The sequence below is a fragment of the Lacerta agilis genome, chromosome 1 (genome assembly GCF_009819535.1).
Source record: "Lacerta agilis isolate rLacAgi1 chromosome 1, rLacAgi1.pri, whole genome shotgun sequence".
NCBI lineage: Eukaryota > Metazoa > Chordata > Lepidosauria > Squamata > Lacertidae > Lacerta > Lacerta agilis.
In genome coordinates, this window is record NC_046312.1 from 113,637,255 (window position 1) to 113,660,102 (window position 22,848).

At 41.3% G+C, this 22,848-nt stretch overlaps 1 protein-coding gene across 1 annotated transcript; it reads left to right on the forward strand.

The window, feature by feature from the left end:
• Positions 1 to 153: 153 nt before the first annotated feature.
• Positions 154 to 22,848, forward strand: CIR1 (corepressor interacting with RBPJ, CIR1). The gene is made up of 10 exons (XM_033167844.1): positions 154 to 310; positions 4,107 to 4,201; positions 5,461 to 5,534; positions 5,980 to 5,990; positions 6,083 to 6,138; positions 7,079 to 7,127; positions 7,286 to 7,403; positions 18,143 to 18,249; positions 20,295 to 20,380; positions 21,948 to 22,848. The coding sequence occupies exons 1-10, from the start codon at positions 239 to 241 to the stop codon at positions 22,618 to 22,620; spliced, it is 1,341 nt and encodes a 446-aa protein (XP_033023735.1). The 5' UTR covers positions 154 to 238; the 3' UTR covers positions 22,621 to 22,848.

The following is a 22,848-nucleotide window of genomic DNA, read 5'->3' on the forward strand; positions in this document are numbered from 1 at the left end:
CGGGCAGAAGCGGGAGGAGGAGCCGTCCTCTGGCCTAGGCCCCCAGCCGACTCCTCCTCCAGGAAATGCCGGCGCCTGCCCAGGAAGACTCGGGTCGTAAACACGAGCTCGCCTCCCGCGTAGCCTCGTTCATACCGCGGTCAAGGAGGCAGGCGTCCCTTTCCTGAGGTAAAAAAGGGTCCGTCGTCGTCGTCGCTGCCCGAATTCCCGGTGGCCGAAAGCCGCCGCCGCCGCCATCATGGGGAAATCATTCGCCAATTTCATGTGCAAGAAGGACTTCCACCCGGCCTCCAAGTCCAATATCAAAAAGGTGAGGAGGAGGAGAGATGAACCAGCGGGTTTCTCCTTTCCCCCCAATTCGGCCGGCACGCTACGTGCGAATGCTTCACACACCGCCAATGCACCCATGGCCCGTTCAGACGTTATAGAGGCGTTGTGTATGCCTCGCTTTGGGAGGCCTCCCCCTTTTAACTTCCAGTGGGGGAGGGATGCTTTCTGTCTCCAGTTCGACAGGGGAAATGCCTCCTTCTGGAGGTGGGGGGGGCTTTTCCTTCCTCGGAGGTGTTTTGTTTTTTTAAGTAGATGGCCCTCTACCATGGGTGCTTTAGAGATGAGGGGGTTGGGCTAGATGACCCCTGGCCGTCCCTTCCAACTCTACGGTTCTAGGCTTTCTGGAACCTCACAGCCTGGAATATTTTCAGGTCCTCCCTTCTGTCCCCCAGCATCTGCAGCCCTGGTTTTGTGACCACTTGAGCCATGGGATGTTGGGGGGGGGCAACTAAGAGGCAAAGTGAGGCGACTGCCTCTGGCGATAGCAGGGAGGCCAACTTGAATAAAATACTGGGGAAGAGGCAGGTAAGCCACTCCCTCTCGATCACAAGATTATGGTGCACACACATCAATTGAATAGCAATGCCCATCAACTTTGGAGGGGCCCAGCCACCTCAAATATTTTATTGGGGGGCCTGAAGGGAGTTGGATCCATACGCTGGGGCAGAAGATCACAATGCCCAGCTTTCTTTCCCCTCTTGTACCATATATATATATATATATATATATATATATATATATATATATATATCACTGATTTTACAATCGTTTTGACATTTTAAAACTTGACTTCCTTCCCCCTCTTTCTGCAGTTCCTTAAATTTATTTTTAATATCTTCTGCATATCCAAATTCACTTAACGTACTCATTTATTTATCTTCTTTAAATATATACTCTTATGTAACTGCAGGTTATTACAATAATCCTGCCATTGTTTTTATCTGTTTGCAATTTATCTGTAAATATTTTCTTTCCCTTCTTGTTCCTGATGCAGATCTTGTCTCACCCCTTCTTCCCTGGCAGGTGGGGTGGGGTAGGGTAGAAATGAAACTACCATTTTGGGGTTTGCCTCAGTTGCCAAAATGTCTTGGGCTGACCCTGTTGGAGCATCTTTCCTCTTACTATTTTTTTAAACTTAACCACCCTGGATAGCTCACCCTGGACAGAGCATGGTGCTGATAATGCCAGTGTTGCAGGTTCAATCCCTGCATTGCATTAGGTTGGACCAGATGATCCTCAGGGTCCCTTCCAACTCTACAGTTCTATATGTCCTTGATGAGTGCTTAAAATATTTCGTATTCTGTGCCTTGTTGTTCAGCAGGGCAATTCTATATATGCCTGTTCGAAAGTAAGCTCCAACTGAGCTAAATAGGTCTTACTCTCAAGGTAAGCAAGTAAGCGCCAATTTGATACAGGCCATTGAGAACTGTCATTGTGAAAACCATGGGTGATGTTCAGTATTACATGCATGTACTTCCCCTTCCTCTCTGTCTCCTGAAGCCTGCCCCCCTCAATCTGCTCTTGATTGTCACCCAACTACCTGGGTCATATTGGGGAAAGATGTACCTGTGAGGCTGTGAAGTGTGTAATTACATGGATCCACTTGGATTATTTGTTTATGTATGGGTTTTACGTTGCTTATTATCATCCACTCCACTATGGATACTGACTTTAACATTAAGTTATATATTTCACTTAAAAGATCAATAATGTCATATCTGAGTCCTTGGGTGAATGCCATCTAGCATGGGCAGAGCAGATTATATTTTAAACTGTCCCTGTCAGAGGAAAAGGCAGGGTATAAATATATGATAGATAAATAAACAAATGGTGAAGCTTAAAAGTTAACATTTTGTCATCTTTATCTGACAGTTATTTAGATGCCCCGCTACCACCAGAAACCCCCCAAAGCTGGGCATTTTACAGATGGGGACAAAATGCTAAATATGTGATTAACACCTTATTTTCTTGGAAGTTAATCCCACTGAAATAAATTGAACTGCAAAGTTAGTGTACAGTATTGGTAAGCAGACTGTAGCTTGACCTTGAGCCAGACATCCTGGAGAGTGAAGTCAAATGGGCCTTAGAAAGCCTTGCTAACAACAAGGCCAGTGGAAGTGATGATATTCCAGCTGAACTATTTAAAATTTTAAAAGAGGATGCTGTTAAGGTGCTGCACTCAATATGCCAGCAAGTTTGGAAAACTCAGCAGTGGCCAGAGGATTGGAGAAGATCAGTCTACATCCCAATCCCAAAGAAGGGCAGTGCCAAAGAATGCTCCAACTACCGCACAATAGCACTCATTTCACACGCTAGCAAGGTTATGCTTAAAATTCTACAAGGCAGGCTTAAGCAGTATGTGGACCGAGAACTCCCAGAAGTGCAAGCTGGATTTTGAAGGGGCAGAGGAACCAGAGACCAAATTGCAAACATGCGCTGGATTATGGAGAAAGCCAGAGAGTTCCAGAAAAACATCTACTTCTGCTTCATTGATTATGCAAAAGCATTTGACTGTGTCGACCACAGCAAACTATGGCAAGTTCTTAAAGAAATGGGAGTGCCGGATCACCTCATTTGCCTCCTGAGAAATCTCTATGTGGGACAAGAAGCTACAGTTAGAACTGGATATGGAACAACTGATTGGTTCAAAATTGGGAAAGGAGTACGACAAGGCTGTATATTGTCTCCCTGCTTATTTAACTTATATGCAGAATACATCATGCGAAAGGCTGGACTGGATGAATCCCCAAACGGAATTAAGATTGCCGGAAAAAATATCAACAACCTCAGATATGCTGATGATACTACCTTGATGGCAGAAAGTGAGGAAGAATTGAAGAACCTTTTAATGAGGGTGAAAGAAGAGAGCGCAAAATATGGTCTGAAGCTCAACATCAAAAAAACTAAGATCATGGCCACTGGTCCCATCACCTCCTGGCAAATAGAAGGGGAAGAAATGGAGGCAGTGAGAGATTTCACTTTCTTGGGTTCCATGATCACTGCAGATAGTGACAGCAGTCACGAAATCAGAAGACGCCTGCTTCTTGGGAGAAAAGCAATGACAAACCTAGACAGCATCTTAAAAAGCAAAGACATCACCTTGCCGACAAAGGTCCGTATAGTTAAAGCTATGGTTTTCCCAGTAGTAATGTACGGAAGTGAGAGCTGGACCATAAAGAAGGCTGATCGCCGTAGAATTGATGCTTTTGAATTATGGTGCTGGAGGAGACTCTTGAGAGTCCCGTGGACTGCAAGAAGATCAAACCTATCCATTCTCAAAGAAATCAGCCCTGAGTACTCACTAGAAGGACAGATCCTGAAGTTGAGGCTCCAGTACTTTGGCCACCTCATGAGAAGAGAAGAATCCCTAGAAAAGACCCTGATGTTGGGAAAGATGGAGGGCACAAGGAGAAGGGGACGACAGAGGATGAGATGGTTGGACAGTGTTCTTGAAGCTACTAACATGAGTTTGGCCAAACTGCGAGAGGCAGTGAAGGATAGGCGTGCCTGGCGTACTCTGGTCCATGGGGTCACGAAGAGTCGGACACGACTGAACGACTGAACAACAACAATTGGTAAGCAATTTCTGGATAAAGTGGGAAATTCCAAATTCCACCACCAGCGCACCAGATAGTCAAAATACTATCTAATCTCTTAAACCATGTAACTGTGTTTACACATATGCTGGCAGTGTTTCCTAATTTATTTGGGTTACAGAATTTCAGTACGGATTGCATATAAAGTAGAAATACTTAAATCATATTTGTTCCATTTAGGTATGGATGGCAGAACAGAAAATAACTTACGACAAAAAGAAACAAGAAGAGTTAATGCAGCAATACCTTAAAGAGCAGGAATGTTATGATAACAGGTAAGAAACGGCATTTAATCTTACATTTAGTAGATAAAAAGAAACTCTACTTTTGGTTTTCCTAAAATCTAGCAGATATAAGCCTCTCAGTTTGGGACTTTTCATACTACTAATCTGTTTTTGAGTCTCAAACTTATATCTGAAAAATGTTAAATTGTATTCACTGAAACCATTGCGATTCCAGAACACTTATACAACGATATTGTACTTCCTCTCCCTTTTGCCCATTCCAAATCTGCTCCAGAGGGTTGGGGGAACCCCCAGAGCAGGGGGGGGGGAGTTCAGTTTAATGAGTGGAAGTCGTACTGTGAGTGCAACTTTGTTGGATACAACCCTAAGTTTCCTAACCCTGATAGCTTCAGTTGAAAATCTACACATACATATCTCTGCCTGCTGCAGCTTGTAACAACATCAGTGACATACAGGCAACTCCCCATTTACACGCGTTCAAGACGCACATGTGTGCTTTGCAGTGAACCCAAATGTGGCATGAAAAGGGGCAAAAACAGCATGAAAACAGTGTCTAGCGATCCCACAAGCTTCTGCAAGTGCAATCGCATGAGCCTTTGCACCAACCTCTGAGGCCTGAGGAGAGTTGGAGTTTGAGCAAGGAGGTTTGGAGGGAGTGACTGTGCTGTTCGCAGGCTTTTTCAGTGGTGTTCCCAATATACGTGATTTCCCTTAAACCCTTAAGCCTTGGGACGTAACCGTCACGTAAATGGGGAGTTGCCTGTAGATAGAACTTGGCATGACTGAAACAGGTCTGCAGTTCACTACCTAGCTCCTTAGCTTGCTTCCAACAGATCTGGCGTCAGACCACTTTCACCACTCCTAGAGCTTATCAAAGTACAGTCAAAACCAAATAATACAATTGGAATTAATAATAGCATTTTGAATTTTCATAATTCAGTTGAACAGGAGAATTCCAGTACTTTGTGCATTGTATTCAGAATATGGCACTTTAAATGTATTAATTACTTTATGAAGGATATGCTTACCTCTGCTTTTACAATGAAAATGAGAATGTTGAGCTAAAATATTTTTATGTAACCAAAATGTCTGGGGATATTTCTTAAGCATAACTACTAGTATTAAAAAAGGTTCTTCTTGTATTAGATGTCTGTAAAAGAAAGTAAACATTTAAAAAGTATATGATCTGTTTCAGAACCATTATTTGTTGTCAACATTTTAAAATGTTTTAGTATCCAAGACACCTATCTCCTATTTCTTTGTGATCATTCTCATTGTTTTCTGTATAGATTGCTTATGGGTGATGAGCGTGTGAAGAATGGTCTAAACTTTATGTATGAGGCCCCACCAGGAGCAAAGAAAGGTAATTTCTAACATCAACACAAATATATAAATTATCCATTTCTGCTGAGCTTGGAACCCTGCATAGTAGCTCATAGAACTAAATTATTGGATTTCTTGATCCTACATTGTATCCAAGGTTTGAATACTATTAAAAGACTCTTAAAGCAGAGTCTTGGGTAGGTTTACTGAGAAGTAAATACTAAGTTTAATAAGATTTACTCATAAGGAAGTATGTATTATTGCAGCCTCAGCTATGAGTCTAGAATCAAGACCTTGGGGTTTACATGACTGCAAATAAATGTGCATTTTTTAAATAAGGAAAATACTTGGATTTAGTAAGTGCTCTATGATTTTTAGAGATGCATGATATCCTATTATCTGGATGTTGCCTGCAATATTGATATCTACTTGTCTTTTCTAATGTTCTATCTTATCTTTTCCTTCCATGCTGATAATGAAACAAGAGAGCAAAGAGGTAATTTTGAAATTTAACTTTTGTTTCAATTATACTGGGCATAAATTTCAAACCAGGTGTTTTTAACAGGACTTTATATTTGTTGCTTTTAGCAAGAAGGAGAGACTGAGTACAAATTTGAATGGCAGAAGGTAGCTCCACGTGAAAAGTAAGAATTATTCCTTTCTTATTTGGATAATGCCATATGCAGAGTTTATTTTCAAGTATGTGCTCTTAAGTCTGGAAAGTATGTGCTCTGAAGTCTTAAGTCTGAAAAGGTTTTCCTAGTTCCTCAAGGTTGAAATATTCTTTTAATAAAGCAACAGAAAAAGGCCCTCTCAAGTGGTATTATCTTTGACTTGTTTTTCAAAAGTGGATCAACCGAGTCCTAGAGCTCCTATATCAGATCTAAATAAATATAAAATCCATGAACTTGTGGAGAGGTGAATGGATAACAAAAATGCTGAGTGAGTTCAGCTGAGTAAACTTCCAATATTACAGACATTCATCACACAATGGGAAGATTCAGGGAAGTATGAAAAGAGTTCTGGTCCCTGCCTCCAGAACAGCATCAGAAGGGGTGGGGGTTGCAGCAGAATGGGGGAATCAGTGGAATTCAAACAGGACATCTTACTCAAATGCCTCTCTTCTCATGCAAGACATGGATTAGCTCAATGCATGTATTTATTTAAATTAGTTCTAAAGCTACTTTTCCAGTTAAAACTCTAAAAAGAAGTTCACAAAAATGGGGGGGGAATACATCTTGATGACAGAACAGAAGCAGGAGTAACAAAACAGCAGTCAAGAAAACTCAAACTACAGGAAATCATTAGAATATTAAAAAATAATAATAAACATGGTAGAAAGGGTGAAAACATCATGTTTTTTTTCCATAACTGAAACCTCTTGACTTGCTGAACATGACAGTTTTGACTAAATAATGATGCTGTAATTTCACAAACTTGTAAGAGTATTTGATGACATTCAAACCCAAGGTTTCACGATTGAAACTGCTCTCTTTTACACATAATTCTACATCGTTTGAATCCCCAATAATAGTATAACTGTTGAGCTTATGTATACTTATATAACTTCTTGTACTTTAACAGATATGCTAAGGATGACATGAACATTAGAGACCAGCCATTTGGCATCCAGGCAAGTTTTGTGCATTTCCTCCCCTCCTGTTTTCATGGTGAATTTCAAATGTTCAGTGATGTACATAATATTTTACTAGGTTTTTAACATGCAGTTGTTTCATTGGACAGATGGGGATATTGAAGAGTAAAATTATGTTAATATTGGCATTGTTTCAGGTGAGGAATGTGAGGTGCATTAAATGTCACAAGTGGGGCCACGTGAACACAGACAGAGAATGCCCTTTGTTTGGCCTTTCTGGGATTAACGCAAGCTCTGTTTCCAATGATGGCTCAGGTAAGCACTTTAAATGTATTTTTATCATTCTATCAAAATACGTTTTGAAATATTTTCGCAAACCCATTCTTGTGCTTGCATAGGAATTTATTTTGAAGAAGCATTTTTGTGCCACATCTCTGAAAGGAATAATGTTCCTTCTGTGTATTGTGAGCCATCTGATTCAGTGATTCCCAAGCTATGCTGGAGCACTACAGTATGTTGCCAGAGGGACTGAAAAACTAAGTTGAAAAACTAATGCAATATGCTGGGTTCATTTGTGGCCCCATGCAACATTGATCCCCTCCCGTCAGTGCCAATATGTGGGCAGTGACATCCTGATGGAAAGCCGTTGGATTTCCTGGCACAACTCACACTACAGCTACAAGGCACAGGGGAATCCCTTAAGTACCAGGGGGAAAAGGAGGACGAGATGCTAGGAGTATTCTCTGGAACTGCACAGAAAGGATACATGCCCATTGCTCTCATAGCTAATTAAGAATATACATTTAAAAAAATAAATGTAACAGTGCAATCCTATACTTAAAAAGCAAGCCACACTGAATTCAAGGGGACATACTATCCAGTAAGTGTGCATAGGATTCTGAGCTTGAGAAATAAATGTGTAATCAGGAGCAGGGAACAGAGGACCAAATGAGGCACCCTAGTCCTCTCTATCTGGGGAGTCCCAGGCCAAACACCTGTCTCTGGCCCTGTTTTGCACCCTGAATATTCTTGTTCAGCTAATGTGAGCTTTAACTCTGCTAATGCCTCTTGCTTGTCTAGATGGAGAAGGGTTTGAGAGGGTGTTTAGAAACTAGCCTACTGTACAAAGCTAACATACACTTTTGCCTCTGGCCCTGTCCACCACTGGCATGTGGCGCCCAGAAGGTTCCCTCGCGCTCAACAAGGTTCCTTACCCCTACACAAAAGGAAGTTGTATTGGGACACAAACACATTCCACTTGGTATCTGCACATTCTACCACATTGCCACATGCCACATTGGTAGCATTCAGGGAACTGAGAAAATAATTTGAGGTTTTGGTGTATTGTGGACAAGTGCAAATAGTCTCCCTAAATTTATCTATCTCTTTCTTGAAACGGGTAGAGTTTTTTGCTTCTGCCAACAAGTACTGTAGAGGGATATGTTCTTTAGTTCTCTAATATTACAAAATGAGTTGTGATTTTTGACTTGCCTTTATTAATGGTTCAAATGGTAGATGTTCTTGTGCTCAATTCTTTAACTTAAATACAGTAGTATCTTGGTTTACGAACTTAATCCGTTCCGGAAACCGTTCTTAAACCAAAGCATTCTTAAACCAAGGCATGCTTTCCCATAGCAGTGGGGGACTCAATTTACAAATGGAACACACTCAACAGGAAATGGAACATGTTCTGCTTCCAAGGCAAAGTTCACAAACCAAAACACCTACTTCTGGGTTTGCAGCGTTCTTAATCCAAGTTCATGAACTAAGCTGTTCTTAAACCAAGGTACCACTGTATATCCATTATATTTGTTTAACAAATATATATCCTTAGGCCTAGGAGACTTAAGTTAAGATCCCTGCTCTTCTCTAACCTCCCCTGGTGATCTATTCATATCAGTGAGAGACAGAGAGAGGCCTTCTTTCACAGATTGGATTCTCTTGGGCTGAGGGGGTCCTCTTAGGGCTTTTAGAATGAAAAGGGAAACTTTCCAATAACCACTGGCAGTGATAGTAATTGACAGTGGAAGGGAAAGAAGGCTTCCCTGTGTACCAGAAAAGAAAGTGTGATTTTCTTTGCTTTGTAGCATTCATGATTCAGCCCTACCATTTTAGAATTGTCATCAGTATTTTGCACTCAACAACTTTGGTTTCTGCAATAACCTCACACTATAGTATAGTGGTCACCTATTTTGCGGGGCCATTGGGCACATTTCCAGTTCTAAGTGTTGTGGGTGCCCGTCACAAAGTGGCTGCCATTGGGGACATAGCACAACACAGAATGAGAGAATGTGCACTCGTTGCTGCTTTCCCCTACCCCTTCCACCAGACAACCTCATGCTTGCCAGCCATATCCTGCTGGTCCTGATTTTGGAAATAACACAGTATTCACTCCCCCCCCCACACACACAGTGATGCTGTTGTTGTCTAATAACAAGTACTGTTTTCCCCCCCTTACCATGCAACCACTCCACACATAGCACATGCAGACACTCATCACACACCTATAGACCACAGACACAGATGCATCACTCTCTCTTTCATACAAAGACACTTCACAAAGACACAGTCTGCACAGGCAGGCCATGAAGTGGCTGGAAAAGCTACCCTTGTCACTTTTGGCTAATGAGCTATTGCCTACCTTCTGCCTATCCTTGTGAATTGCTTATTAAACCTCAGCAGTTTGCAGACTACTTTCATAGTTTTTGACATCTCTGGAGCACCCTCTGTTAAAACTCTGGAGTAAAATTTTGGGCATTGTTAGTATGATGAAAATAATTTCCAGAGGGGTAACTAACTGATCATCTGCTTCAGTAAAAATAGTGAAGAGTCCTGTGTAAACTAGGCTTAACAGGTACGTTGCAGTACAGTATGGGTTTAACAATGTGAAGCTTAAAGGTCGATCAGTCCAAGACATAACAGTAGATGTTACTTTGCACAGATGAATGCAGTATGTCATCACAGTGAGTATGACCAGTTTCTACCTAAAAGCCACTGGTGATGAATTAACATAGGAAGGTAGTGGAAATCAACACCTAAATTAAGTTAGTGAGATAGCCACCCCATTCTCTATTGAGTCCACAGTATCAGATTTGCTAATGAATTCCAGTTGGGAAGTTTCATACCAGAGCCTCCTTTAGAGGAAAGGTGGAACACCCTCACCTTTGTCACAATCTTGAAGGTGCCATCCAGGGATTGTCTTCCAGCAAGAACACACTGCACCTAGCAGTGTTGGTTTCAAAGCTCTCTGGCTGCATGGCAGGAATCAACTGCAGCTGGTTCCACTCACATCCTACACTGATCTGCCCCAACCAGATGGCATCCAGGGCTGGTGGAGCTGTCAGGATGGGGAGGGCAGATTTATTTATCTCTTTTTCCTGTCCATTACAACTTACCACCCAATCTTGGAGTCTCACAGTCAGCAGCTCCTTGTGATTAAGAGATGGGACAGAAATAAATAGGCTAGGAACAGGTAGGGGGAAAGCAAGGTTAGCGGGTAGGAGGAGCAGAAACAGTAGGCTAAGTGCTGGGTGAGAGCTTTTTTGTGTGCTACATTGAGAAATGAGAGCTTTTTCTCCCAGTGCAGCACATAAACCAAACATTCTTGTCGGCGTTTCTTGTCCCAACCACACAAAAAGTTGGCGTTTCTTGTCCCTGCTTTAAACCAAAGCAGCACAGCCTGTCTGCTCCTTCTGCTTTTTTCCTGCCAAACCTCTGAAGTGGTTTGTTTGCTAAGCTGCTCTCTCTCAGCACAGAACTGCAACAGCAGCAATGTGTATCCTAAATGAATCAGAATAAAATTGTGGGTGGGGTGGGAGAGAATATTTTTGAAGTACTTCTGATGTATTGGTTGTGGGTATTGATTGATTGAACAAGCTACTTTATGCAATTGCAGTAAATAGCTGTGTCCTGATTGGCTGGGTGTTTCCAGTCAAGGAAAGAAGGCTATTTAGAGGAGTAGTGGGTCTCGTTGCCCTGCCTGAGGACTGTTTTTCTATAGGAAGTGGCTTGCAGAAATAGGTGTTTTTATCACTCACTTGCCCCTTTCTGGAGAGTTGGGGGGCAGGCTACAGCAATGCAGATTCCAAGCAGAAAGATAGGCCATGGGTGATTTTAGTGTGCAAGTGGGGGGGGGTTTAAGCACTGTGATTAAGCGGGGGGAGGGAAACTGGGGCTGTTATGGGGAAGTGGCTGCATTTGGTGGGTCGCTGCGCTTCTTTTGCCCTTCTGGACCAGCCACCCCTGCTTTGTACAGAATAGCATCAGGGTGATTGCACCCATACAGTTTAAAGCCCCTGTTTGGTGCTGATGAGTGCCTTGTTCCTTAAGAATGGGTGTCTGTTTTTAACAATACAAAACAGCACAGCTCTATACTGTAGCAGACAGAAGAAATAGCATGCATTCTGTCTGTGTGGGTTTCATTTTTCCCTTTGTATACAGACCATAGTACTAATCCAGTTGGTGATTCAGACCTTTAAAAAAAATATAATCTCTCCGCTTTCACAAGTCTCCTATTGAATAATATATCTTGCTGGTGAATGGAGATTATTTTTGCAATAAGGCAATTTCACTGGATGTGGTTATCATGGGATAATCACACCCCTGGGGTACAGCCTTGTCTGTAATCTCCCAGGAGTGTAATTATTTCATGACAACTGCACCCCCCCTGGTGTTGCATTTATTTCCATTATGAAATCTTAGTTTGATATATAAAGTAACTTACTTTGATCACTGGAAAGCTACATGGTAGTGTGAGAATATTCCAGCTGCGAGGTTTACAGAGACCAGCTATAAGCTTTACTACAGCCTTTACAAAGTTAAATTAGGCAATCAAAATGCTTCTTTAGGCTAAGCTGGTTTTAGATTTTTAAAAAAATATTTTTCCCACTGATTGTAACTTTCCAGGTTCATAATCAATATAAGGTAGCCATTAAATGCAAAACTCATCAGTTGAGGTGAACTAGCACTGTGTATTTTCGTGAAGGTGTGGTCAGTTGCATCCAAAAGATCCCTAATTTTAATCCAACTTTTTTGTCTTCTAGTTAACTACCAGCAAATGCTAATTATTTATACCATTGATGAACTATGACAAAACTGCTGGAGGGGCACAATTAATACTGCTTATTCTGAGGGCCATCGCTAAATAAGGCTGCCAAGCAACTCGTTCCCTCTCTTCCTTCTGTTACTGCAGAACTTGCCTCATGTTAAAACAAAACAATGTTCCACATTGTGCTCTTCCACCATGCCCATTGCCAATGGGTTCTACTGACACAGAACAAGAGCAGTGAACTGTAGAACTTGGTGGTATCATGAGATCAGCTTAGTTTTATCATGGGATTTAGTTTTATATTTTGTATGTTACTCTCTGTACAACAGGTAGCAACAGAACATGGCTGCCACTGACAATTGCTGCTATCTTAAAATTGCCTGCCACTGTCAATTGCCACTGTCAATTGCTGCTATCAGGGTTTGTTCAAGATTTACACCTTTTAAATATCATGTCTTCTTTTCAGATGGAATATAAATCCTTTTAATTACAGTGCGACTTGCTGCCAAGTTGATAGGTTTAGAAGTGCTATCTAGAGCAACTTCAAAATGCAGCCAGGGCATTAAAATTTAGGGTAGGTTTTTTTCATTCAATCCATAGGTATGTTTCTGTGTGGTGCTATCATGGATGCAAAGCAAAATATTGACTCCAAAACAAAAACAAAATACAATGGTACCTTGGTTTACGAACTTAATCCATTCCGGAAACCGTTCTTAAACCAAAGCGTTCTTAAACCACAACGTGCTTTCCCATAGCAGCGGGGGACTCAATTTTCAAATGGAACACACTCAACAGGAAGCGAAACATGTTCTTATTCCAAGGCAAAGTTCACAAACCAAAACATCTACTTCTGGGTTTGCAGCATTCTTAATCCAAGTTGTTCATAAACTAAGCTGTTCTTCAACCAAGGTACCACTGTATAATAAACAATACAGATCATTGGAAAATGTTTTAAAAATGAAGCCAACAAGAATTAGAAGCTACGGAAATAGAATGGTTATTTGTCAGCATCGACTGTAAACTGAGGTGTGTGCAAAGAAAGTTTGCACACACTCGCTTGAAGAATGGCCCTATGAATACAGTGGTACCTCGGGTTAAGAACTTAATTTGTTCTGGAGGTCCGTACTTAACCTGAAACTGTTCGTAACCTGAAGTACCACTTTAGCTAATGGGGCCTCCCGCTGCTGCCACGCCGCCAAAGCACAATTTCTGTTCTCATCCTGGGGCAAAGTTCTTAACCCAAGGTACTACCAGGTTAGCTGAGTCTATAACCTGAAGCGTCTGTAATCCAAGGTACCACTGTACAGGTTAAACCTGTGTTTCCTACAATAGCTAACCATCCGTACTTAATGGTAAGTGGGCACATACTTTATTGCAGCAAGGCAGAGGAACCAATTCCTATTTTAAATATTCTAAATTTGACAGATTTGTGGCATACCAAAAACTGACATCGGTTACCACCTGATGCGTTTCAACACACCGTGACAAAATCACTCCTAGCAAAGAGGGGAAAATGGAATTGTTCACTGTACTGTTGTGCAGTGTGCCCTCTCAGCAGAGTCCAGATTAAAATGTTATTCTTGTTTGGTTCACTTTGTTCACAAATTATAGCTTAAATTAGAAAACTTAGAGAAAGATGGCATTGGTCATTTTGATGATGACATAGTAAGCATAAGCAACCAGTAAAATGGGCTGCCACATGAAGATACAATCCAGAGACATTTCAAAAAATCATAATGAAGTTTTGCCACCTTACATGAGCTTGAAGGAGAGGGAGGGCAGAGTTTTTAAATACAGTAGAGGTTTCTGAAGAAGTGTGCATGCACACGAAAGCTCATACCAAGAACAAACTCAGTTGGTCTCTAAGGTGCTACTGGAAAGAATTTTTGATTTTGTTTTGAGTAGAGGTTTCTGATTTACTTGTACTTTTCAGAATGTATCCTAGCCAGCCACTAGAGGGCAGCATGTTCACTTTTAGTCACCGATAGCAACCTTGCATTTTCCTAATAGCAATTGAGTCTTGTGCAAAAATTGTCTCCTTCTGAGGATTGCCTTTAGCTAGCCACCTCAAGATGGAACTCTGCATGCAGGACTCAATGAAATCTCCTTGTCTGTCTCTTTATTCTTGACCTTCCCACTCTAACACAACACACTCACACTTTTAATATATCAGCATTTGTTGTCCTTGCTGAAATGCTTGTAATTACATTTGTGTTGTCTGGCTGTACATATATTCCCCCAAAGCATCTTTACAGGTTTCCCTTGTCAGAGGAGCTGTTTGACAAAGGAGGAGCAGGATTGGGCTTGGAGAACTAGGCCCTTCACTAACATGACATTCTGGCAGGTTGGGGAACCCCCAGTCCAAATTTCAGCAAATCCATATCCACTTGCCTTACACATGACGACATATATGACATCAGGTGTGGGGCAGGTAAGGACAGGGCTTCGAAATGGGATTTGTGGACTCTGTCAAAGCCCCTTGGGCAGCACTTCCCAAAAGTCCAGCAATCAACTGGTTTCAAGCATTCGGTGAAAGCTGCACAAAGTGCTTTGCAAATCCCAAGCACCAAACATAGGGCTTGCAAAGCCCCTCCTGCAGCACTTCTCAAGCACCCAAGAACCCGTTGATTGTCAGGCATTTTCGAAGCGCTGTACAAAATGCTGCATTTTGACAGGTTTCAATCACCTGACATCAAATGACTAACTAGTGAGTAGTCCCACCCTCCTGTCAAAGGTGGCTTGTGGGGATGTGGTGTGTGTGTGATAAAGATCTGGCCTACTGGGCCAAGAGAGTTTCCCACCCCTGCATTATAGGAACAGCCTAAATTACAGTTGCTGTTACTTCGTTATCTACCCCTTATGGGAACAGCTACTAGAACAAGGGACAGATCTGGAGAACCAGACTTGCCCCTGCCCTCATTTTGTCCTATGTCTTGGTCATGCTTATTGTTCCTTTTTTTCTACCTCTTGAAATCCAAATCTAAACTTAAGAAGCTAAGAAGTACAGAAATCTCCTTCAATTGTGAATCAGCATGCACTTTTTGATTTGCTTAAGCTGCAATGCCACACACTGCTACCCTGTTCAGATTTCAGTAAAGAGGACAGAGTGCATTAAGCAAGATTCAAAGGCCTGTTCTTTGATATAATTAAGAGTTGCATTATTTAAAAGAAAAGTAGTATATCTAAGAGCATTTGATGTGGTTACTTTTATACCACCTTACAAGAAAGAAAGGAACAATTTTGAGGAATAATAGCATGGTTTGAAACACCAGTGGGGGAGGCAACTGCCAACCTGTGTGCTTCCTAACTAATGCCCTGCATTTATTTCAACCACCACTCAAGCAACACAATCCTATGCATTTCTGCTTAGATGTAAGTTCAGTGAGACTTACTCCCAGGTAAGCATGTATAGGATTGCAGCCTATGTATACATGTTAGTAGCATCTTGAAGAGCACCTCTACATATTTCTGTCAAAGGATCACCCTTTATAGCAGTACTGAACACTCATTTTGTACCCTTTTGCAAATTACTCTTTTCTTTGACATCAGCTGAATCTGTATTCTTATAATGCCTCTTATAATAACTGAAGATTTAGAGTCTATTGCTGGTTTTAACCTTTAAAGCCCTATAGGGCCTAGGACCCTCATACCTACAGGACCGTCTCTCCTGGTATGTCCCACAGAGGACCTTACGGTCTTCAAATAAAAACATCTTGGAGATCCCGGGCCACAGGGAGGTTAGGCTGGCCTCGACCAGAGCCAGGGCTTTTTTGGCCATGGCCCCGATCTGGTGGAACGCTCTCTCATAAGAGACTAGGGCCCTGTGGGCATGACATCTTTCCACAGGGCCTGCAAGACGGAGCTGTTCCACCAGGCCTTTGGCCAAGGCACAGTCTGACCCCCTCTCTCCTTCTGTAATCCTCATAGACCTCTAGCCCAATGGTTGCCATTAATTTGATTCTGAATTGATTTCAGAATGTATTTTAATTAACTGACTGTGTGATTTTATGTACACTGTGCTATTATTACTTGTTGTTAGCTGCTCTGAGCCCGGCTTTAGCCAGGGAGGGCAGGATATAAATAAAAAATTATTATTATTATGACACTGCTTTCATTTTATATTAGACAGGGGTAGGAGAGATGTTTATATCATTCACACACATTGGCCTAGCAGTTATACTCTGTATAAGTGTTCAACTTTAAAAGGCATTCTTAACAACTACTAGGATTCTCAGATATCGTGCTGTTTGGCGATGAACTAGAAAATAAATAAATAAAACACAGAACATAAGGCTAGATTACAGGGCCAAGCTTTACAGAGCAGTTAAGGTTGGCGTTTAGTGTGCTGAATTAGAAACCGTAACTGCTTCAGCCTCAAACCCACCCTACTGAGGAAATCACATACCAACAACAGCAACTTCTGAAGAGAGGGCCTGTGGTGGCAAATCAATAACCTCAATGAAGGTGACTCGGGATGTTAAAAATCCAAAGTTCATCTTCTTTTGTGCCTTGCTTGCGGACAACTTTTATCCTTATATGATCCTATATGCACACCCAACCTCTAACGCAGGCAAACCGTAAGCGCACTGATTTGGAAATAACGTCAACTGACATTTAGCAAGAGACAGTATTAGCAGCACAAGAGCACTTTATGTGTTGAGTCTTAAAAATCTCAGTTCTCTGAATGAAACCTCCAAAACCGATCTTCAATATTTTATCCTGACAACTTCTGGCACCCCAACTTCCATTGGGCTGGGAGCATGCCCTTGTGAGAGACAAACATGTACCTGAGCATGCAGAGGTGTTGCACTGTGAACAGCAGGTTGCAGGCACATTCACATAATTTCTGAGAGCTTCTTTAAACATAAAGTTTGGCTAATAAATGAATGACAGCAGATAGAAACAGCAAAAGGTGAGAATGAAGCAGGTAGCTCCGCCTAAGTTGATGTTAGCGACAACAAGACCACTATCAGTTGATAAGTAATAACTAGTTAATTCATAGTAATGATAAGAGGCTTCCAGTACCAAATGCAGCAAACCACCTCTTTTTTTCCATAATGAATGTGCCATCATGCTGATGAGACAGAATATCGTTTGGAAGTACAAATTTAAAAAATACTTATGGAGTGTAACGTACTGGCGTTTTGCCAGGTTGGAAAAAAAACAGAATAAGAACAATTTTAACATGCAATTCCACCTGAAGAGCAAAAAGGTGGTTGTAGTCCAATCCTATACATGCCAAGTATGCTGTGGCTAAGGTTAAATGTGGTTCATGTTGGTACAGATATAATAATAAGGAAGGTTCCTGGGCTGGGCAAACATAGCAGAGAGGGGAAGAGAGCAATCCAATTTTTGAGCCACTAATCACAGTCAGGAGAAAGGAATCATTACATGTGTTTACCTTAAGGTTACCTTAAGGTTTTTCTACAATCAAGCAGTATATAAATTTTTTGAATAAAAATAAAATATTTAAGACATTAATTCTTGTGATTCTGTAGACCTTCCACAAATCACGGGCCATGTGACTTACATGCTCTCATTTGAGATTTATATTGGAAGCATTTTAAACAACATTTAATTTTCTGAAAACGATTTTTCTAACATCTTTAAAGTATCCCTCTTAAAAGTATATGTTCGTATTTATTGTTGGTGTCAGAAAACGTTTGCATCTTAAAGTTGGCATGGCTTTCAAAGCTTGCTTTTTTATTTTTGTACTTTTATCAAAAGCTTACAGGCAGACAATACCTAAAATATATTGTTTTCAACATGACAAAGTTACATAAGAAGAGAATCCCCTTGCACTTAAAGAAAAATGCAATTATTTTCCATCTGAATCTCCAGACTGCTGTTTTAGAAAATCATATCTGATTATTTGCTCAGCAGAAGATTATTGAGTTGATTTAGCTGTGATTTTACTTAACAAAGCTTCAACCGAATTCCCACTGTGGAGTCCAAAAAAGGTAGAGAGATATAAATGATACATTCAAACTGTGATTTTGGTGAACAGGGCCATCAATGCACCCCTCGGAGCTAATAGCGGAGATGAGAAACAGTGGGTTTGCACTGAAACAAAATGTACTGGGGAGAAACTTGACCGCAAATGATCCATCACAGGTAATGATCTTTTTATCAGTAAGCTGAAAATGTCTGTAAATCTAAATGTGATTGCTTGTGAATTGTTACTTAATGTTTTTATAATATGCATATCCATGGGAAAGCTGAATAGATAGAGCAAGGGATGTGTGTCCTAAAACTTACTGTGTTTTCCACTTTTTTTTGTTAGCCAGAGTGACAGGTGTAAAATAATTTTTCCAACCCATAGTTTAATAAATGAAATGCCTCCCGTGGGTTAGTCGTGATTTAATACCTGCCAGAGGAAATAAGTTTCAGCTTCTGCTACCTTGCCTTATCATAAGAGACTGCCTTAGCCAGAGCAACCAGTGGGTGAAGCCAGGGGGGAAATAATGAAAATGTCCTTCAGGGGATGCCACGTTTGGAAGGTGAGGTGCAATCCAGAACACTTCCCTTGGGTGCTCCAGGAAGAGGGTACAGGCAAGTTTGGAAACACATAGCAAATCAAGGTATACCAGGGGTTGGGAGATGACAAAGGGTCTTCCACTGTGATCTTTCCACTGGCTCTCCCCTGTTCACTGGTGGCATCCAAAGGAGACAACTGGAGCCATGTGGGCTTGCATTTACCAGTAAGAAAGCTTTCAAAGCTGCTTCTTGGGTGGAAGTGCAGCATCAAGCGCATGAGATTTCTGGATCCTTGGTATCACTGGGGTTCACCTGGGCTGAGAGGGCCAGAGAGTATGTGCTCCAGAATGCAACTTAGTTGTCAACTGAGACCTTAAGATGCATCACCTGTCTTCTCAAACTCTTGGACAAGTTACACATGATGACTGCAGATCTGTGTGTTTAAAACACAGAGTTGCCCTAGTCCAGGCTTCCTCAAACTCGTCCCTCCAAATGTTTTTGAACTACAACTCCCATGATCCCTAGCTAGCAGGACCAGTGGTCAGGGATGATGGGAATTGTAGTCTCAAAACATCTGGAGGGCCGAGTTTGAGGAAGCCTGCTCTAGTCACGTATAAAAAATGGAGTGTGGTTCTGATTTTAAGTGTTAAAAAAAGCACACAGGTGAAAGGACATGACCCCTGTGGCTTTTCTCCGTGTAGTTCCTCTTCAGACACTTTCCCCCCAATCGGGACTCCAAAATTAGATGTGTGCCTGGCTGAGATAAAAGTGCTGCATGGAGATAAGCCTTAGGAGGGATGAGGATTCTGCTCCTCTCACTCACACGCAACCTTTGTTTTTAAAATTGGACATCTCCACCCTCTCCTTTCTACATGCAAGTCCTGCATTTAAAGACATGGACCAACTGCTGTCACATCTAACTGGGCCCTCAGTGTGGTGTGTGCATTTTATGTATAATTTGAGTTGTACTTCATAAAAATTGAGCTCCAACCAGTGTGCAAGAAATGAGAAACCAAAGCACATAAAAGGATCCTAAATGTTAAAATGAAAACATAACGTTTGAAAAGGGGAAAGCCTAAAATTGGCAAGTAAACTATTCAACCAGTCAATGCCTCCATAAAGAGTGCGGTCTTCTTCAGTTCAGAATTACTGGGACTTTGTGAATATTTATGCCCACACTGTCTCTTTTTTAGCATGACTTTACAAAGCTACTTCAATTAAGTAAATTTTAAAAATCTCGCTTTGTTGTGGCATTCTTAAGTCATTTTCTTCTCAAAAAAGCCATATGTTTACTCAGTCAACTATAAAATAACATGTTGTTTTCCTAATATAATAGAGTTGTACGTTGGAGGTTGAACAGAATCCATTCCGGAAGTCCGCTTGACTTCCAAAACTTTCGGAAACCAAGGCGCAGCTTTCAGTTGGCTGCAAGAAGCTCCTGCAGCCAATTGGAAGCTGCGGAACCCGTGTTGGACATTCAGGTTCCAAAGAACGTTTGCAAACTGGAACACTCACTTCTGGGTTTGCGGCATTCGGGAGCCAAAACATTCGACTTGCAAGGCGTTCGAGATCCAAAGTACGACTGTATAATAATAGTCATATTGTTTATCCTGGTCATTAAGATAAGTACTGCCATTTCTGTTTGTATTCCATAGCAACCTATTCCCATTTTCATTGTATAGGAATTTGTTGCAAGTGAAGGGGAAGATGATCCAGAAGTGGAATTTTTGAAATCCTTGACAACTAAGCAAAAACAAAAACTTCTGAGGTAACTATAATGCTAACAGATAGTAGTACTTCTGTAAAAATTACCAACAAGACACCTCTAATCACAAAAGTGTTGGAGTTTCCTTATCCATTAGGAGCTGTGAGGATCCGGTTCTGTCATATATTGGGGGTGGATGAATCCTAAGCAATATTGGTGGTAATGTACTGCAGCTTTAATAAATTTTGCTACAATATTAAATACACCACTTTGGAGCACTTCCCATGTTTTCAGTAGAACCTCTCAAGGTTGGGAAGTTAAAGCTGAAATTCTGAAATACCTTTCCCTCTATTTACTTTGTCTATAGTGTGCTCTTAGGCCTATTTATGGAGGTGATGTTTCAGCTGGTTCTTTCTAAGTCCGAATGCTGTCTTTTTATAGATTTCATCAAGGGCAGACAGAAGGGCTCTCTCAATAACATAAAACGAATGAATTATATATGGCAGCAACCTTCTATAGCTGTAAATATGTTCAGTTGAAAAATATATACAATATGGAAAAAAGATACTTGTTCTTATTGGATGAAATGTTAACCAAACTCCTTATTCCAGAATAATTAATGAAATTAGCCACAACAATTTTGGGAAACTAGGACTTACACATAACAGAGCCTCTTAAAACAGCAGAATTCCATTATTATTATTATTATTATTATTATTATTATTATTATTATTAACAACTTTACTTCTTCCAACAGTGTTGCATTTCATTGTGGATGAAGTCTTTTAAAAAATTGTTTATTACTATTGTTAGCTGCCCTGGGCAGCTAGTGTCTAAAGTCAGACTATAAATTTAAATATAACACACTCATCTGCATGCACAGCATCTTGGAGAGGGCACATGTAGCACCTTCAGACACTAAGCAGCTTATTCTAAATCCAACCCAGCCATGCTGCCTCTTCCAAGCAGTGTATTTCCACTGTCACTGATCATCAGGTGAGGCTATGCATGTGCAACCATTGCTGCTGGATGGGCTGAGAATTAGGCATGCACATACAATTCCCCATCCACGCAAGTAGGATCCTGTTCCTGCCTGGCCCCTTGCTGGTTTCAGGCTTGGGGGGGGGGGGTAGAGGGGAAGAAGCATGTGCCCCAGGCAGCCTGTTTGGGGGGGGGGGCAAAAAGCATCCTACCCTATCCGTTTCTGCCATACCTGGCCACTGTCTGAAGCAGTGCAGAAGCAAGCCCTTTTGACAGGATTGGAGCCATGATACTGTGCCTCTCAAACTTTTAATAAAAAATAATATTACTCACAGGTAAATAAGGTATCTAGATCCTAGAACACTGGAAGAAATGTTTTATTTAAAAATATTTAGAACATGTCTATTTTAAAAAAAAAAAAAAAACCCAAAGCAAAACTACCTTTATGGCTCAGGCGCAAATTGCTCCCTTTGCCCCTTACATTTCATCAGCAGGTGGCAAGTTTGGGAGTAGAGTGTGTTCTTATTTTTTAAATAGTAAACTCGTCACAGTCTGATATTGCGTAGGGTCTGGCCTCTAAAATATAACATTATTCCCCTGCCATACTTCTCTGTTTAATTGCTCTACTTTTCCATGCTCAAAATAAAAGGAAACTGGATCGCCTGGAGAAAAAGAAGAAGAAGAAGAAGAGAGATAGAAAGAAGAAAAAGCAGCAGAAGAGAAAAAGCAAAAGTAAACACAAGAAACATAAGAGCAGGTCCTCTTCCCCATCCTCCAGTGACTCTTCAGAAAGCAACAGTGATAGTGAGACTGACAGCCGAGATAAAGCAGCACAAAAGAAGATGGATTCTAAGGAAAGAAGAAAAGCCAAGTTTTCAGAGGCTAGCAGCAGTGATTCTGAAGAGAAGGCGAAGACTAAGGGAAAACTTTATGAAGATCCCTCCAGCAGTCATGGTAACAAGGACAAAGATAGAGAGAAGTGTGGACTTTTAAAGCAAGATAGTTCTGGAGGGAACAACAAATGGAGCTCCTCTGAGAGCAGAAGAAAGCCCACAACAAGCAGAAATGATAACACAGAGAAGAGGAGAGAATCTGAAAGGTATGGGAGCGGAAGCAGGAGCCAGAGCAAGGAGGAAAGGAGCGGGAGAGACGTTGACAGGAGGTACAGGACTTATAGCCCGAATGAGGAGCGGCACAGGAAAAGTGAAGCGAAAAGCTGCAGCTCAGACGTGCGCAGAGAGCAACACAGAGAGAGCTACAGAGACAAATACAGTAAAATGGAGCGCAGAGAGAGAAGCAGGAGCAGAGAGAGGCAAAAATAGATAATGTGGGTGGCAGATGTACTGTTTGCATCTTTTTTTGAACTCCTTTAGTAAGGGCTCCTAACATACACCTCTCGTTCTTTCAGATTGACTGTTCCCAGTAAATTGTCTGTCTCTCTCACTTCAAATAACCCTTTGCATTTTTTATATATGTTGCAAACATGTACAGGCTTCAAAACATGAAGGAATTATTAACAAAATAAATGTGTCTTCAGTTTGTGTAGGAAA

Coding starts and splice junctions, on each gene's coding strand:
- CIR1 (XM_033167844.1), top strand. CDS start 239: ATGGGGAAATCATTCGCCAATTTCATGTGCAAGAAGGACTTCCACCCG. Junction 4,202..5,460: donor CAGGAATGTTATGATAACAG/GTAAGAAACGGC, acceptor TTTTCTGTATAG/ATTGCTTATGGGTGATGAGC. Junction 7,128..7,285: donor ACCAGCCATTTGGCATCCAG/GCAAGTTTTGTG, acceptor GCATTGTTTCAG/GTGAGGAATGTGAGGTGCAT.